At 43.7% G+C, this 19,334-nt stretch overlaps 1 protein-coding gene across 1 annotated transcript in view; it reads right to left on the bottom strand.

Moving 5' to 3' along the window:
- LOC142464962 (sodium-dependent serotonin transporter-like) overlaps window positions 1-19,334 on the bottom strand; it is a 37,926-nt gene that overhangs the window by 4,100 nt on the left and 14,492 nt on the right. The window contains exons 3-12 of the mRNA XM_075568737.1: window positions 17,994-18,213; window positions 14,795-14,933; window positions 13,330-13,464; window positions 9,147-9,250; window positions 7,895-8,022; window positions 7,512-7,624; window positions 5,929-6,060; window positions 5,483-5,582; window positions 5,046-5,146; window positions 1,385-1,552 (exon numbers count right to left, since the gene is read on the bottom strand). Of these exons, the coding sequence (XP_075424852.1) occupies window positions 1,385-1,552; window positions 5,046-5,146; window positions 5,483-5,582; window positions 5,929-6,060; window positions 7,512-7,624; window positions 7,895-8,022; window positions 9,147-9,250; window positions 13,330-13,464; window positions 14,795-14,933; window positions 17,994-18,213 (1,340 nt within the window). The remainder of the gene's footprint in view (window positions 1-1,384; window positions 1,553-5,045; window positions 5,147-5,482; window positions 5,583-5,928; window positions 6,061-7,511; window positions 7,625-7,894; window positions 8,023-9,146; window positions 9,251-13,329; window positions 13,465-14,794; window positions 14,934-17,993; window positions 18,214-19,334) is intronic.

The following is a 19,334-nucleotide window of genomic DNA, read 5'->3' as shown; positions in this document are numbered from 1 at the left end:
TGAGGCATTTGTAACAGTTAAAGACCAGATTAGGGATACTAGCAGCTATACCCAGGTTACCATGAATATATATATATATATATATATATATATATATATATATATATATATATATATATATATATATATATATATATATACACACACACACACACACACACACACACACACACAACATTACCATTCTCTCGTCCGGTAAAGAAATGGTAATGTTGTATTTCTATTATTTGAGACTAGCACCTGTCTATATGAACCAGTACATTGAGTGCAAGCTGTGATATTTGTTTATATATATATATATATATATATATATATATATATGTATATATATATATATCCATCAGACTCCAAATAGGATCTTTATATGCCACGGTACAGAAACCAACGTTTCGGTCCTCTCTGGGACTTTTAATAAAGTCCACACAGGGCACTCGCACAATATGTAGTAGATGTCTCAGGTGTACACTGTCCACACTTTGTGTATTTTCCAATCAAGGAACAGAAGGACAGGCACTCCCAGATTCAAAAAGGTGATGTTTAATACTCAACTTTCTGGCTCGTTGTTGAGTATTAAACATCACCTTTTTTACGTTGTGTGTGCGTGTGCGTGTGTGTGTGCGTGTGCGTGTGCGTGTGTGTGTTTTTTTAACTTAAGTCTCCCGGCTACAAAACTTGGTGAGTTGCATCAGATTCATCAATGGAAAAAATCCTACTGCTTTCTATAAGATTCCTTTATGATAAATACCACTGCTTTGGCCCCAGTTTTGCAGCCGGGAGACTTTGAGAAGTAAGTAGACTACACAATGTTTTTTTTCCTTAAGGTTTGGGAAATGTAAAATAAAAGCCATAAGCCCCGTGGGGTTATAAAGGTACGGTAGAATGGCACAAATAGACAGATCACCATCACGTTTCTCTCTATTGATGAGTTACTCCTCTTCACTCGTTTATCTGAACAGACCGAAGAGCTCATTACCGGAATGTGACGTTGTGCCGTGTCCACTTGGCTGAGACCAAATCGCCACCGTCGCTCCGCTGCCAGGACAAATCGCTGCCAGTCAACTTGCCACCATTCTACTTGTCACCAGCCACAGATCTCCCCATCTCCGCCTCCGCCATTTGTGAGCGCACCCATGCGTGCGCCCAGCCAGGACATATCTCCTGTGGGAAATGTAAAAATGTGTTCTGGCTGGGCCCACACCCACTGGCACGCTCACACATGCCGATGGCGGCGAAGATGGCGAGATCGGCAGCTGGGGACAAGGAGAATGGTGGCGAGGTAACTGGCAGTGTGCTGTCCTGGCAGCGGAGCGACAGTGGCGATTTGGTCGTGGCCAAAAGGTCCATGACAGCTCATTCCTGCCAGACACTGTATGGGAAGTCTCACCTGTTTGAGGGATCCAGGAGTCCATACCAGCTTGTACACCATATACAATGGGATCCAGACAAAGGACGATGCTCCGATAAGGTAGCCAACTGAGATGGTCCATTGTGGGTACCGATATTCAAACAGCATCAGAGGCGGCTGATCCATAAGAGAGCTGACTATGATAAACTGGGAGGAGAAACACCTGGTTGTTTTGGGACAACTTTTTTTCAGTGGTCAATACGGTGATACTTATTATCCCTACTTTGTATGTATCAAGATTATTACACCTGAATATGCAGAATATCACAGATTTTACACAGGAATCAATGGCACTGGACATAGAATATTGCATCCCGCCATGATGTGTCAACCGATGCAATTACCTTGAGGACTTCTGTACAAGTTACAGTTGTATGTGTAAAAGAATGAAATAGGATGAGTTTTGGGGAAAGGGGTTTCTCGCACGAGTGCAAATATTACTTGCACCTTTTGAAAACGAGTACCAGACACATCCGTCTCCTTATGTAACAGCCAGGATCTGAAATGAGGCACAGCACTGCTACATTTTGATGGCATTGTGACACATTAGTTTCACCAGTAAGTTGATTACGTGCAGTAAAGATGGTTATGTTCAAAAGACTGCAGAAGGCTGTGTAATGCGGCAGGCATAAGCTTATAGGGGACCAGGCAAAAATGGATTTGAAGCAAAAAAGTGACACTGCTCATTTGCCTATCATTTCCCAGAATCCCTTGCTGTAGTGGAAACACGGTATGCTAAGCGATAATGGGGATGAGCAGGGTCGCAGACCTGTCTGAGATGTGAATGTGCTCACAAAGGGGATTTTAATTTGCTGCCGAAAGGGGATATTTCACATAGTGGATGAAAACTTTACCAGCGTAACCACCATCCTTTGAAGACTCAAATCACCCTCAGAATGTCGCTTTCCCGTTTCTTGTGAAAAATGAACAACATTTTGTTCCAAGTCCTATCTGTTTCTAATCTAATCTGGTATCGTTCTGCCCCTTTATCTCTTTGGCTAATGATGGCAGCAGAATGAGGTCATATAAATGAACAAAGTAAAAAAAGTACATGGATGAACAATTTCCCTGTATATAGGGGAGTTTTAAAACTTGTCATGTGGCGGTAGAGATTAGGGAAAGATTGTGAAAACTCTCCGAAGCATTTGGTTATTACAGAGACATAAACAGTTGAAATCAGCTACACACCAGCTTTTAATTGCACTAAATCACAAACGCATAGGCTTTATTTATTTAACCCCTTCTGGGCCCTTTCACATATCTCCAAAGGAAATGTGGAGCATAAGAAATTGCACATATTCAGCGTACAGCAGGTACCTGCAGAGGGGTCATGCCGTGACGTGGCTGCAGACTGGTCATGCCGTGGCGTGGCTGCATACTGGTCATGCCGTGACGTGGCTGCATACTGGTCATGCCGTGACGTGGCTGCATACTGGTCATGCCGTGACGTGGCTGCATACTGGTCATGCCGTGACGTGGCTGCAGACTGGTCATGCCGTGACGGGGCTGCATACTGGTCATGCCGTGACGTGGCTGCAGACTGGTCATGCCGTGACGTGGCTGCATACTGGTCATGCCGTGACGTGGCTGCAGACTGGTCATGCCGTGACGTGGCTGCATACTGGTCATGCCGTGACGTGGCTGCAGACTGGTCATGCCGTGACGTGGCTGCAGACTGGTCATGCCGTGACGTGGCTGCAGACTTATAACGCTTTGGCCAAAGGGTTTAACTAAATGACCCCTACTTATGAGATCACTAGTATATTTTAGCCCAAATTAGTAGGAGCGCAGGAATCGTTCTTTTTGTTAACCCCTTAAACCAAAGGAGCAGCTCAGTGATAATGTAACTGCCTTTGAAATGGGAAAACCCAGTGTCGGCTAACCTTGGGCACGTCACTTTATTTCCCTGTGCCTCAGGTATCAGCATTAGAGTGTAAGCTTTGCAGGGCATGGTGTTAATTGTGCCTGCAAATGTACAGCCTTCAGAGACAGCCCATAAATACTCTGACACTACGCACGGCAGCTCAGCGACACATTGTGTTTTAAGGTGGAATATCCAAACTCAGGAAACGCGATTGTGAAACAATAAGTTCCTGCAGGGCGGAGAACCACCGGGTGAGACGCCCGGCAAAGGGAGCACTGAGAAAACGATGGAATTAGTACAGCGCCGAGTACAGTGTGAGCGCAATACAAGATACTTCTCTGTGCCAAATTGGGTTTAAAGGTGCGGGTTCTGCCTAGGGATTTCCCCCCCCCCCTTACTCGGTATGAAGCAGGGGGTCTCCAGAGCCGAACCGTGTTAATTCCAGCTCTGGGCGACCCTCTGCTTCCCGAGATACCTTACGAAGGTGCATCATCCCTGGCTGGGTAAACAATATGGGGGGGTTTAAATCTTCCGCGGCACGAGGAGCTGCAACGTCACCACCGTGGTTTCCTATTGGCTCGCGTGCTGCGGGAGGTTTAAGAATCATGGAGCACACTTATCGGAGGTCTTCTAGGGAAGCAGGGGGTCCCCGGAGCTAAAATAAAAGTGGGCCCGCTCTGGAAACCCCTGCTTCATACATACATTAAAGAACAATGGCGTGGAAACCTCCTTTAAAGCTGCAGTTCAAGCTGCCGTTTTTAAAAATATATATATATATATATATTTTTCCCCATTCAATATGTGCAGCAATACAATCTGCACACTGACAAGTGATTAGCTAAGCTGCAGATCGATCCGTTCTCCTGTAATCGATCGCTTGCTCCGGTTTATTTAATTCAGTTCTTGCACAGCATTCTGGGCAATGTAGTTCCTGGAATATGATTGACTGGGCAGTTACTAGATACAAGTGGTGCACTGCTAGAGAGAGGGCGGGTCTCAAGAGCCAGAGCCTATCAGAAGGGGAAGGGGGCTGTCACTTTGGAAATGCTTCCTACATTAGAAACATGAAACATGTCTTGAAAACATTTTTTTAATTAATTTTTAAATGCTACAAGTATTTTCTCATAGTACAGAACTGTTTTTTTTTTTTTTTAAATAACACATGTAGACTATTGCTTGAACTGCTGCTTTAAGTTGGGATATTCAACTATGGAATTGGTACAGTGCCATATATAATACTATTATTATTATTATTAAAACACGCCACATTAGTTTTAGATGGGACTATCCTACAAGTGTCGTAGAAGAGGGGTGAGCAAACTTTCCCCCCTGCGCCCCCCTGCGCCCCCCTGCATGCTATCCTCCCCTGCTCCCACCCCCCGCCCAGCTCCGGCTTCATATGACGCTGCGGGGACATGTGCCCTCACGTTGTACGTGGCAGGGATAATAATCAAATAGAAACATCTTGGATTGACAAGTGCTTTAGTTATATTTCAGAGGCATTCATGCAGCCACCTCCGAGACGGAAATGGCAGCACGTTCCTGGCAGTCCGTATGGTAGGAGGCAAAGGACATTGGGAAGAAAGGAACAAGGATGTTATTATCACTGTAGATAAGGTAAGGAAGAAAATACAAAGTGTGAATGGTCCAGCTGGATTCCGCCTCCCTAGACTTTCATCGAGAGTCGTAACCACACAGGTGCTTGAGGTGTAACAATGAGGGTTTAGTAAAACTTTATCTCACACATCAATAAAAAAAAAATAACCTTATACTTACTGCTAGAAATGCTGGGCTAATAGCCACCCAACAAACCCTCCAAAATATTCCCGGAGCAAAGCCCAGCATGGATTTCACATCATTGCAAAACCTTTGTATTCCTGTAATAAACATACAGACACACTTTAGTACACGTGTATTTATATGTATGTAGCTTTGTGTGCTGGCAGCCACTGCTGAAGAAGTTTGAAGTGTCTTAGTGGTAAGAACACTGCCTTTCAAGTGGGCGGACCTGGTTTAAATCCAGTTTTGACCTTGGGCGAACCACATTAGCTCGCTGTGCCTCAGACTCCACAATTTGATTGTAAGCTCTCTGGGGCAAGGGCTGATTGTGTCTACACAACTGCTACATGCATTGTCAGCAAAATATTACTGTAAAGAAATATATTATGGTTACTATATGGGTAAGGAAGGTAACCGGGACGGGATTGTCTTACCATAAAACCATGAAACGGCAATCGCCTCTAAAAACACGACCGCAATTATCGAACATCCGGCGCCAAACTCCTCCAGGAGTTTTACAACATACGCACCCCCCTAGTAAATAAGTACAAGCGGTTGTAGACCTGTTAGTAAATGTATAGAAAGGGAACATCTGTACACTGCTCATTCCTACAATTCCATCCATTAAAGACGCCAATGTTGATGGGTATCAAGCAGTTCATACTTTGTAAAATAGCACTTTAATAATCTATATAAGGCTTAACTCCTCCTGCTTCACCACTTAACCATTATCACCAAGTTGGCACGAGAGGGGGCAACAGGGCTGTTAGGGGTCCAGCAGTGTGACTGCCCTACCTGAGTACTGCGTATTTGGCCATTTATCTGAAAGCGCCTTAGTGCTGCATTAAGTCGCATGGACAGTATCGGGTTATAGGCTTACGTAGGTCATTGTGCTGAGCGAGCCAGTAAAGCAGACTGTCACCAGGACGAGGACAAACAGCTCCCTCCTCTTACCGAGGATGTGCGGGTATTCATCCATAACGGCCGTTATCACAGCTTCTAGACCTCCGAACTGAGAAGGACACAGGCAACATCTAGTGACTCAGTAACAGCGTCTGACTCACTTCAAACTGTAAATCAGGGCTGTGAATTGGCTACCCAGAATCTTCTGGTCTACAAAGCTCACAGATGTTGTTATTTTGTATTGAGACATCTCGCGGAATCTTCAGGAAGGGAACACTCGGATTTGTAGCCACTGAGGGACTCCATCCATAATTCACAGGGCATTATATGAGTGTTATTGAGCTGACTGACATATTTGTGAATTGACTTCCAGTTTCAAGTGAAACCTCCCTTACAGACAGTGACCGGGATGATTTTAAAAGAAAAAAAGCAGGCATAACCTTAAGTAAAGAAAAATGATTGGATATTTAAAATATAGTAAGTAATCCAGCTTTAAACAAGGAAAAGTATATATTAAAAAAATTCCCCCTCTCTCCCAGGCCGTATGCCATCCACATTCGTGGGAAACTCAAAATCAACATATGGAGTTTAAAGTTGATCTCTATGAATTGGTACCAGTTCCTTAGAGATGTCCCACAAAAATAGCCTTGAACGTTGATGACTTTTGACTCAAAGGGATAGATTCATATATAAGGACGACACATGGGATCCATACCATGGTGCATTTTCATGAATCTTGTGAAGAAATTAGGTCGATTTTTAGAATCAGAGTAATAAAACGATTACAATTAAGCTGTTTAAAAAGTAATCTGAGAAACATATATATTTAACAAAATATAATATCTTAAATGCATAAGCTTACAACTTGGAAACTCCAAAAATGATCTTTGTTATTAACTGTTAACATGATTTATAATACAGTAATTAAGTTGGTAGAAGCTATCTCTTATGCAGTAATAGGGAGTGTTTTCCATCTGTCCATCCATTTATTTATCGATGGTTTCCTCCATCCATTTAACCACCCACCCATCCTTTATCCTTCCATCTATCCAGTAATTCTTCCTTCAATCCATATATCCTTCCATTCATCCATTCATATATCCTTCTATCCATCCGTCCATCCATCCATACAGTACCTTCTATATAGCATCCATATATCTTTCCATCCATCCATATATCTTTTCATAAATCCTTTTCTCCTTCTTTCCATCCATCCATCCATCCATATATCCATCCATCTACCCATCTACCCATATATCCTTCCATCTACCCATATATCCTTCCATCCATCCATATATCCTTCCTTACATTTAACCACCCTTCTATATATCCTATGATCCTTCCATCTATTCATATATTATTCTATACATCCATCCATGTGGTCTTCTGAATTCCCACACATAGAACTGACACGTTATGTTGCCCATAAATATTATCACTCTAAGCTGTAATCCAATTTCTCAGTGTCAACATTGTGTTTTGAAGTGGAATATCCATAACTATTGAATTCTGTACATTTCAATCACTTTGGGAATATTTAACCCTCAGGAAATTACTCACCGTACTATCCAGCCCGAGGGTTATCATCATCAGGAAAAATATAATGGCAAAGAATGTGGATCCCACCATGTTGGCAATGGCTTCTGGGTAAGTGATGAAGAGCAGACTGGGACCTATTTAAACGAGGAAGTCACAAGGGTATGGGTAATTGAAAAAGCAACATTAATAGACTGATGCCAAGTTCCCCATTCAGTGACTTTGACATATCATCCGGAAGTCATGAAGCCACGATGCAGGACATGGCGCCTGATCTCGCGGTAACTGCAGTTCAAGTTGATGGCAGTTACCGCGAAATCGAGTCCGATGACCCGCACGGAGGCTTTATGACTCCCGGTCATCTTCTGTAGCCATGACAACCAGAGCACAGGAACGCCCAGACCCACCTCTGTCTTTTGCAACGTCTTCGACTTCAACATTTCGCATTTCGGCCATATAACCCAGTACTGTGAAAATCACAAAACCCGACATGAAGCTGGTCAGACAGTTCACCACACTGGTTATAATGGCATCTCTGAAAGGCATAAAATGGGCAAAATGTTGACGTCTGCGGGCGCGGTGCACACGTATATACAATGGTTGCAACACTGCGGATGTATAACATAAGGAAACATCACTGTGTGTCACATGATAAACCTGTACCAAAAACATCACTCAAGAGTTAAAAAATGAAAAAAAAACTATTAATATCAAGATTTGTATTAAAATGAGGGATTGATGCTATAACCTTTCCTCTTGGCAATGTTTTGCTAACTTTTCCGGCTCAGCAATCTCACTTTTTACTTAGGTTATTCTAAGCTTCGGTAGTACTTGGACTTCCCCCCCCCCCCCCTACTTCTAACTTTTAAGAAAGTCATACTCGATACAGCTCTACATTGGAAGGAGCGTTTATGCCAATGAACTCCGGTTCAGCAGCATGACCCTGATCCAGCCCTTGTTTTGTATTCCCAATTACTGACCTATTTATTATCATTTGGATAGGAAGACAGTCCCTGGTCAGTATTGGTTGTCCTGGAGTTGGTTGGCAGTTATTGCGAGGAGAAAAAAAAATGTGCGAGATTTAGGGGTGCTTGGGCCAAAAAAATAGAATTGCCATGGAAGAGAAAAACTGATTACTTTATTTAATCAGGAGGCTCCATTGAACTATATGAGACACTGAGACTGACGCCAAACCAGGGCGGCTTATGGAAAATCAGCGAGAGTCAAAAAAGTCTGATGGGGGGGCGGGGGGGTTATTGATTAACCTGGGAATAAGGCCAATTAGGCCACTGTGGCACAGAAACTCCCATTGAAGTCATGAGGAGTTTCCGTGCGATAGTGGCTCGATCGGCAGAGTCACGATCACAGTTTAATCTATAACCCCTTTTGAGTTCCAAAGTGGTATGAGAAAGAGGGATCTCTGCAGTAGGGATCCATAGCCATTATTAACAGGGAATAACCACACTTTAGTGAATTGACCACGGAGTCTACCGATGGACAGACACAGCTTTGATAACAGGCTTTATAACCCGCTCCGGTGTTAACTGCCATTGACCGATCGATCTCCGATAACCCTTATGAATTCCCTCCCTCAATGCAGCAATAATCTGCAAACCATCACTTACCGTTCTACAGGGCGAAGGGCAGACGGTCTCCTACCTGTAACAGTTGTTGGTGAATGGGTTGTAACTGGCCAGTGCTAACAGAACTCCAAATCCTGGGCCCAGAGAGAAGAAAATCTGGGCTGCAGCGTCCACCCAGACCTACAAAAAGCAAGCGTGTTAGCGCTCGTCATTTAGCCAATCTCGTGCACATACCTTTTGCCATTAAATTCCATGACACGGTCGTTATTTTTTACAAGCGGCCAAACCAGAGGGGAACGCGAGAGTGAATTAGGTTCTTAAAGCGGCAGTCCACACCCTGCCCGCCTTTTCATGTGTGGGGAGCAGGGGGTTCCCGGAGCTGAACCCTGTTACTTTAAGGTCTAGGGACCCCCTGGTTCCGAAGATACACACCGGGAGAGGTGCTGCCGGTTACTTCTGCATGTTTAAACCCCCCCTACGTCGCGCGGGTCAATAGAATGATGCAGTGGATTCCGAGAATTGCGGGAGATTTAAACCGCCATTTTGTTTCCCCTGGAACAGACGGTACTGGTGGCACCTTTCCAAGATGTATATCTCGGGAATTGGGGGGGGTCACCAAAGACAAAATTAACGCGGTTCAGCTCTGGGGATCCCCTGCTTTCTCACACATACAAAAGGGGGCAGGGTTGGGTCTAGGATTGAAGCAGGGGAGACCCCATTGATTTCTGCTCTGGGGACCCCCTGCTTCTCGAGATATTTACCTCCTTAGGGAGTGCCGGTATCTCTGTGGAATTTCAATGTCCAGGTCACGTGGGCCAATAGGAAGGGATGATGTCACGGCTTCTTATTGGCTCGCAGGATATTAGGCACACAAGTTCCCTGGCTGCAGAGATACCGGCATCGCCTACGGAGGTAAGTACAGCTCAACCCCCTTATAACGCTGTGCTTGGGGTCCAAAGAATCACATCGCGTTATAAGCGGATCGCATTAGAAATAATGTACAATTGTATGCATTGTACAATAAAGTATTTAAGACACCAATAATCGTGTTGTAAAGTACAGTATTCATCAATACGAAAATTGGGAGCCACGCTGGCACCGCGTTATAAGCGGATTCACGTTGTAACGGATCGCGTTATAGCGGGGTTGAGCTGTATCTCTGGAAGCAGGGGTCCCTGAAATGAACACAGTTCTGCTCCCCCTGCTTCAACCCTAGAACTAAAAAAAAAAAATATAGTGCAAGTGTTTTGCTGCTTTAAGGTAATAAAAAAAACAAATTAAAGACAATTGACAAAAACCACACAAGTGAGAAAGGCGAGTGATATATTACAGTGTACAATACGTCGGTGGAGCCATCTTGGTCAGGCTGAGCTGGAAATCCTGATTGGCTAGGTCTGCCCGTTACTTAACATTTTAATTTGAAAGTATATGGCTGATTACATTTCACCGACATTGTGAAGGGACGGCGCGGCTGTAATTACAGGCAGGAAGTCTATTGTAAACCGCGCTTCACAAAATACAATGCAATCCTTGGAAAATTAGATGGGTAATTGAATGAAACATTTACATTTCCAAAGGACTTGCTCTGTAAGCCTCTTTCTCTGCATGGGGATTATAATGAAACCATTGCTCTTTAGATCTCTGTTCTACTCCGGTCCCCCACCCACAGTGTCTCTATGATGTTAAATCAGCTGTTAAGTTGTCCGCTACAGTTGTTAGGGGGGGGTATGAGAGTAGAGGGGACACGACAGATGTTTATCGGGATAAATTAATTGGAGCTGTCTGTAAATTTAATGTTTTTTTAATTTAATCCATTTGTCAGTGAAGGGGTTCATTGTAATTGCTTGTATCCTAGGTATGATTCATCATCTAAAAAAACACCCCCAAAAAATCTTTTTTTGTTAATATGGCACTTTGTGTTCCAATTCTACATATTATTTTATTTTAGATAGCGCCGACAACATTACAATACAGGGGAAATAAAGAATGAACGATGGGAAGAGGAGCATAAAGTAAAGGGTGACGCCCTTTCCCGAAGAGCTTACAATTGAAATATGGATAAATGCATGCTCTGTCGTTACAAAGAGTCCCACAGCCCTTCCGGCTCATTGCGATCACGTGATCGCCGTGTCACTAATTCCGCAAACGGAAGAACAGGAGTCATGGTCTTCCGTTCTTCTTCCGGACAGGTAGCATTCAGCGCTCCACAGGAGTGCAGAACGCAGTCTCCGATAGAAAATCGATCTGACAGTCTATGACATAGCCACTACGTTATTGGGTCACTGGAGTTACAGACCCCATGATGCGATGGCTAAAAAGGATAAAAGGATGCTCTTGTTGAACGCAGTAGAACTATTTCAACCACTAGGTATGTTAGTTATATATGCAAAGGACTATGGCCCCGATCTACTTAAATTGTACTACTTTTAATTGTAAGCGATGCAATGCCATATATAGTTACATAGTTACATAATACATGAGGTTGCAAAAAGACATGCATCCATCAAGTTCAACCTATAGTATGCTAAATTTAGTTTTTTTTTTTAAATATATATATATATTTGTGCTTACAGTATATGGATCCAGGGAAGGCAAATATAAAACCCCAGTGAAATATCATCCAATGATATCTCATAAGGGGAACAATAAATTCCTTCCTGACGCCACATATTGGAAATCATATTTCTCCCTGGATCAACATCCTTCCCATGTTTACTTATTTGGTATATCCCTGTATACCTTTCCTTTATAAAAAGATGTCCAACTTTTTTTTTTTTTAAAGATAGCTATTGTATCTGCCATCACAGTCCATGGGTAATGAATTCCACATTTTAACTGCCCTTACTGTAAAGAACCCTTTCCTTTGTTGCTGGTGAAATCTCCTTTCCTGCAACCTTAAGGGATGCCCCGAGTCCTTTGTACTTCCCTTGGGATGAATAGTTCTTTTGAAAGCTCCTTGTATTGTCCCCGAATATATTTGTATATTGTTATCATATCCCCTCTTAGACACCCCTTTTCTAATGTAGACAAATCTAATTTATCTAGCATCTAGCATCTCCTCATAAATTAGATTGTCCATCCCCTTTATTAATTTGGTGGCTCTTCTCTGCACTTTCTCTAGTTCCATAATGTCTTTTCTATGAAGAGGTGCCCAAAATTGTACTCCATATTCAAGGTGTGGTCTTATTAATTCTTTATAAAGGGGCATAATTATGTTAACTTCCCTTCCATCCATTGCCCGTTTGATGCAAGATAAGATCTTGTTTGCCTTTGCAGCTACTGCATGACTTTGGGCACCATTGCTAAGCCTGCTGTCTACAAGCACTCCTAAATCCTTCTCCATCAAGGATTCTTCTAATTGATCCCCATTTAATTTGTAAGTTCCCTGATTATTCTTGTTTCCCAAATGCATAAACTTACATTTATCTTTTTTTAACCTCACCTTCCATTTACCTGCCCAAGTTTCCAGTCTCTCCAAGTCCTTCCGGAGAGAAATGACTTGAAACATTATATGAAACATACTGTTTCCAGAATAGACGACACTTTACTGCCCATTCAAGGGTTGGCCGAAGGTGTCTTGCTGTGCACCCCTGCTTATAAATATGACCATAGCTGTCAAGTTACAAGATGACAGCATCAGATTGAGCCAGTCCTGTTTTTCAACCATGGCTAGAAATATGTTGAGAAACTGGGAACCACAGCAACATTGGTTCGACCCGTACAAAAGAACTGGATCCATTTGGTAACCTCAACTAGGGGAAATAACTTGTAAACTCACCCATGTGAGGGTATAGAGCAGGAGTTCTTAACAAGTGGTGATTGCACCCCCAGGAGGTGATTGAAAGGGGACCAGGGGGGAATTGAAAAGGCGCTGCGCTTTATTTGCAACATTGTATCTGTTATTCTGTTTACAATAGCACGTGGCTGATACATCGTGTGAAAGCTTCTCTATCTCCCGCCACATAAATGCGGGGCGCTAGGGATCCCCCCATTATTTTCCATCTCTGATGGTTACTAGTACTTACTAAAAAGAGAGAGCCCTATACTAAACGTTTCAGTCGAGCTACTGGCGCAGTTGTACCGGTACGTCATATAGCAAATTATTGGTATGAGGTGATTGGGGACCTTGTTGGTCCCTAAGGGGTGATTAAGGTACAAAAGGTTAAGAACCCCTTGTATAGAGACTGGAGGACGTTTGGGAGAGCAGAGTGTAACACGTAGATACACTTATGAGTTCTGTGATTGTTAAAGCTACTTACGGCAGTGTCCGTCAACTTCTCCCAGTTGGGTCTCAGATAGAATAGGATTCCTCTCCATGCCCCGGGCAGCGTAGCTCCTCGAATCAGCAGTATGAAAAGGACCACATAGGGAAATGTTGCTGTCACCCATACAACCTGGAAGGCAAAGCCCGGGGTGAAAGATTTTGGTTCAGAGCTGAAAACTAACAGGACAAATCTTCACTTGGTTCCTCTCTTCATGGAGGCTCAAACCTTGGGTGTGTATGACCTACAAAGCATGTTATGGTGGATCTTCAGTTCCTGGCTGGTAATGCCATAGTCGGCATCTCTGTCCTAAACCCTCATCTCCCTTCCACTTCATATTGTTATCCTTTAATCTTCCCGTCCGTGTTAGTCACCTGCCATCCTCCTCTCCAGTGACAAACAACATCTGTCCCTTGTCTTCGCTATGGATTCCCAACCTACTTGATAACAGATAGAGGGGAGAGCAGATGTCACACGCCAAAATAATACCCCGACAAAGCAGGGGAGTCAGAGAGGGAAAAGGCTTTGGCAGCACAACCCAGAAGCAGCTGTTCGGTGCTGACCGCCAGTTTGTTTTTTTGCCTTACTCTAAGGGAGCTCTTATTTTGAAAACTCATAGCTCCGTTCAGGAGATACAAGTGACTCAAATATTATGTGTCCGGGTGGTCAAAATGGAGCTTTCCCCAGTGCCCAGTGAGGTTACCATGGTCGGGGGCTCCTCTGGCACTTAAGAAGTTAAAGAGCCCTAGGTGCAGGCAGTCAGAATGGGACATTTGGCTGGTGCCGCTTCGCCGCAGACAGACCCTCCGCCGCTGGAATCCCCGCCTGCCGCTTCTAACGTAAGTTTTGTTATTGTTCAGGGTAGGGGGTTAATTTAAGGGTCTTTTCGTTTAGGGTAGGGGGTAAATTTAAGAGTTTTTAGCAGTTATGGTAGGGGGTTAATAAGCGTTTTAGCGGTTAGGGTATGGGGTTAATTTGTTTCTTTTCGGTTAGGGTAGGGGGTTAATTTAACTGGTTTTAGCAGTTAGGGTAGGGGTTTTTTAGGGTAAGGGCTTAGGGTATGGGGTTAATTTGTTTATTTTCGGTTAGGGTAGGGGGTTAATTTAAGGGGTTTTAGCAGTTAGGGTAGGGGGTTTTAGGGTAAGGGCTTAGGGTAGGGGGTTTTATGATATAGGGTTTTATTGTGGGGGTTAGGGTAAGCGGTTTAAGCACTTATGCTTAGCGACAAAGTGGCTGGCGGCGGCAGCAGCAGTTTCCGGCGGCGGGGTGAGTCGCGGCAACATTTGGTCAGAGCAAAACGGCCACAACCAAATGTTCTAGACCACCGGTAGTAGGGGTCAGTAGCTTTAAACGGGGCACCGTTGCTCTGCAATGCGTTGGTGGACCCTCTAGCAGAATTTGGGTGCTTGCCCTGCCTTACTCCTCTGGTGATGGGAAGTGGCACTGCCAGCCTTGTGTTTACCTTTCCGGAGGTTTTCACTCCTTTCCACAGACTGAAGTAAACGATGGTGAAGATCAGGAACAGACAGAGGAGCAGCTGCCAGCGTAGACCCCCGACATCATCCAAACCGTCCGACTCGTTGACGCCTAGTACCTTTCTCCTGCAGCAAACGGACGGCAGAAGGATTGGCTCGGTGGTAACGTCACTGCCTTCGAAGTTGGCCAAAGCCTGCCCACATCCCAGCATCAACGGCCCGGTTTTAGAAGTTTGCCGCCCATAGGTACTTACCTTTTTGCCGCCCAGGCCTCCTCCTCAAGCAGCATCGCCCTCCTCCTTTTGCAGCGTCGCGGCGTCAAATCACGCCACGACATCGTGGGGTGAGGCGTTTCCATAGCTCTGGGATGCCATGTGATGGCACGTTGTCATGGCAACTCATTGCCGCGACGCTGCAGAAGGAGGAGGGCGACGCTGTAGGAAGAGTATATGAGGGGAAAAAGGGGGGAAATGGGACACGTGCTCTTGCTACAGTCAAAGTTGTAGATATGGAGCTAGGAGCAAATCGCACAGAAAACAATATCTTGTGGATGCAGCGGTGCACAAACTGGGGGGTGCGGCGGATAATTTGTAGGGGGGGGCGCGGCAGTTACAGAGACGTGAGGGAGGCGTGAGGCCTCTGCAACTCACTTACTCTGCTGGGTCTTCGGCGAAGCGTCGCCATGGCAGCGCGGCAACAAATGACGCGGCAAGGTCACGTGACATCACATGACCCGCAACGTCATTTGACGCTGTGTCTTTGGAGAGGGGGGGGCGCAGCTCAAGAAGTTGGGCATCCCTGTTGTAGAGAACAAGAAGAAAAGAGTTCCTATACTCAGCACTCAATATCAAGGTAAGTATTTAAAATTTAACCTTTGATAAGTAATAATACTAAAATAATGTTGGACAAAGACAAGACATAAATAAGAACATCAAAACACAAAATAGATGTAATTCCACTAAGATTAATCCTTAGTTTGTCAAATCCTGATGTAAATTCCGGGGATTGTAGAGGTGACTCCTGACTATAGTGGTATAGTATATAAATCCAGGTCAGCCTCTGATGGGTGGGTACATTAGTCACAAAAATGTTCTCTGCTCCATTGGCATAAGGAGCTTATCAGGAGAACTAAACCCCTCCTAGGGGAGGAGAGAATTAACAGCTAACGTATAAAAAAAAATGCGAGGATCAGAGCACATAAGGAAATATATATTATGGTTTCCCACTAGTAGATTAAATGGGGTCAGCGTTCCGATGTCCAAATAGTAATTCAGTTGTTAAACTGTATTTACTGCTGCTAGGTTGTGACTAGACTGGAACGGGGCAAACAGAGAGCGTCAGTAGTCAGCAGTGTGAGGAGTACTCAGCACACACTGTGAGTATAGTTAGGTGTATAGAAAACGAAAATACATCTATATTATACCTCCCTTATTCTTATATGAGGATTGTTAAAACTGTCTCCCTAAAGAGTTAACAGACCTAGATAGGTAAGTATAGCAATGAATATAACTTGAATAGATATTGAGACAAACGGGTTAAATTAAGGATTCGTTTTTACACCATTCATTTAGTCCGCTTGAATCTCCTTATTTGGAGGTTTAAAACCTATATGGTATACAGTGTTTTACTAGGCATTTAAATTCCAATACAGGCCCTATACCTACTGTAAGTGGATATTAAAACGACATAGCAATGTATCCTATCATTTGTGTGTTTTACTACTTGCCAGGTCAATGCTAGAGTATATAAACAGGGATCTCTCCGTAAGGCGGGCCACCTTGACAAAGCGTCATCTGACGCGAAACGTACGTCGGTGCGTGTCGCTGTTACGTAAATAGGATGCCCACCTCTGAGTAAGCTGTTAATTCTCTCCTCTCCTAGGAGGAGTTTAGTTCTCCTGATAAGCTCCTTCTGCTTATGGAGCAGAGAACCTTTTTTTGACTAATGTACCCATCTATCAGGGGCTGACCTGGATGTATATACTATACCACTATAGCCAGGAGTCACCTCTACAATCCCCTAAATTTACATCAGGATTTGACAAACTAAGGATTAATCTTAGTGAGATTACAGCTATTTTGTGTCTTGATGTTCTTATTTATGTCTTGTCTTTGTCCAATATTACTTTAGTATTATTACCTATTAAAGGTTACATTTTAAATAATTCACTTACCTTGATATTGAGTGCTGAGTATAGGGGCTCTTCTCTTCTTGTTCTCTACAAGATGTTGTTTGCTGTAGGAAGAGGTATGAGAGCTTTACAGAGGTCCCCGCGCTCTCCCCCGGCAATCAGTTTCATTGTTATGGGGAAGAGAGCGGGGGCCTCTGTAACCGCCTCACCAGCCTGCCCCAAAAATTTGCCGTCCTCCTGAAAGTTTCCACCCTAGCTCAGCCTAAATACAGGCCTGTGTCCCACAGGCACCAACAATTGGATGGTACAGATATAGCATATGGTAACAAGTCCTGTTCTGCCTCAGAATATCATAAGGTTCCATGGCCGGTCTGGTGCAGAACACCACAATATAACGTGCAAGAGATCACAATAAAACCTGTTAAATACCTATGGAGGATGGATATGCCTAATAACAGTTCTATAAGAAAAACATGTTATTGTTACTGTATGTTGAGAAGTGTTAGGGGTGAGGAGCCGGGGACGGGGTTGGGGAAGTATTATCTGTTGACGTTGTGCAATGTTGTCACAGGGTTTTGTGCAGATGATTCAGGAAATTGGAGTCGAGGGGAAATCTTTGGGTGAACGCTTCTCGAAATTCGTTGTGTATCTCCCGTATTCAACATACAGTACACGAACGTTTGCGGCATTAGCAAACTTCTCCAAGGGTCTCACAAGAAGCGCAAGAGCAAGTCTTGGAAAGGCTGCCAAATTTGTCAAAAGTTGCCATATGGGGAGGGGTGGGGGGTCGGGGGGGGGTCGACGACGATGACAATTTGTTCAGTGAGTAAGGTGCTGAAGTTTTTGGAAAAGATTTGCAATTTTTGTGAATTTCAAGTCCAAGGCTCACTAGTTTCACCCTCCTCTATTATCTGAGATACTCGTTAAAAACGAGTGCTGTCTACAGTGATTCTGCACACTGCCATGAAAAAGGTAAAGTTGAACTACCCTATTATCATGCAGCCTAAATATTTCACCCTAATCCCTGTTGGTTAAATCCACTTACATGCACTTACGTATAAAACTCTTCGGCTGGGGACCTGGAGAAATTGGTCCAGGTGATGTTGCTTTTTCCAAAGTAGTTAGTGCAGTTGACGGTATTCCAAGGGTTATCGCAGCTTGTCCATGGCAGGGTCCCAGAGAAGGAGGAGTATAAGTAATACAAAGCCCAGGCGATGATGGTGTTATAGTAGAACGATACATACAAGCCAATAATGCATATGGCAAATCCAATGCCTAGAAATAAAGAAGAGCTCAAGATTATGTCAACCCCCTCCTCGCCTTTGGGTGTATGTCCTTACATCAGCACAGTGAAAGGAGACATATGTGACGATTGGAAAGTTCTGTACACTATCATTTAATTTATAAAGAACTCCCCTGTTGGGGCGACCAACAGATATCATAAAAAGCTAAATTGTGGGAGATTCCTTAAGTGCCGATGGAAGGTATCTCATGGAGATCCGGTGTAAAATACCATGCAAGTCAATGGCCGTTAACCCAGCCTCGGTGTTTAGTGAATCCCGGTGATTGGACCTACACTTCTCCATGACTCATAGGGTTACTAGAACTTTTAAACTAACACCCTTTGTTATGGATGTTCCAGGACGTCCATTGTGGTTGGAGTTCTACCATCCGATCTCGGGTTACAGGTCTGTTTCTGCTGAAATTATTCACTTCTTCACTGGAGGCTTTTCAATGCGCTGCTGTCCAGTTGAAAAGCATAAGGAGTTAACATAAGAGGTGCATCCTAAGCCAGTATAGGGGTTACATTTATCAACTCCCCCCACCAAATAACTAAATTCAAGTATCTCAACAATTATTTGTATCTCCTCTCTTAGCATGTGCCTCAAACTGTCCAGAATTTAAAATAAATACTTACTTGGATTCAATATAACCACTCTTCATAAGAGATGCTGGCAGCAAATAATTACACACCCTTTAACATTTGGCACATACAGTAAAACAGGTCCTACTGTAGTTCCTATACCCGTGCTGGATGGAGGTACTTCTACGTCATTCCTATTGTCCTCTAACGTATGCAGTTTACAACATGCTAAAAACGTGTTGTTTATTAGATACAGTTGGTCTTAGAGGACCCAAAATGTGTCGTGTTTCTGCTAAAGAGGTACAGTTGGAGGGTATTTAATACTATCACATGTACTCTTGTACATTGATGCAACATACATGTGTTGAATCTGATGGCACTTAAGGAGGACATAATCAATGTTTATTTTGTAATGGACTGCAAAACATATTTAACACTATGCATACACTTGGCCCTTAATGGGATTCATGTATGAAGACCAATCTTGATCAACAATCGATGTTCAAAGACCCATGTCAATCTTTTGCCCCAT

The sequence above is a fragment of the Ascaphus truei genome, chromosome 13 (genome assembly GCF_040206685.1).
Source record: "Ascaphus truei isolate aAscTru1 chromosome 13, aAscTru1.hap1, whole genome shotgun sequence".
NCBI classification, from domain to species: Eukaryota; Metazoa; Chordata; class Amphibia; order Anura; family Ascaphidae; genus Ascaphus; species Ascaphus truei.
This window is presented reverse-complemented; position numbering and strand designations above follow the sequence as displayed.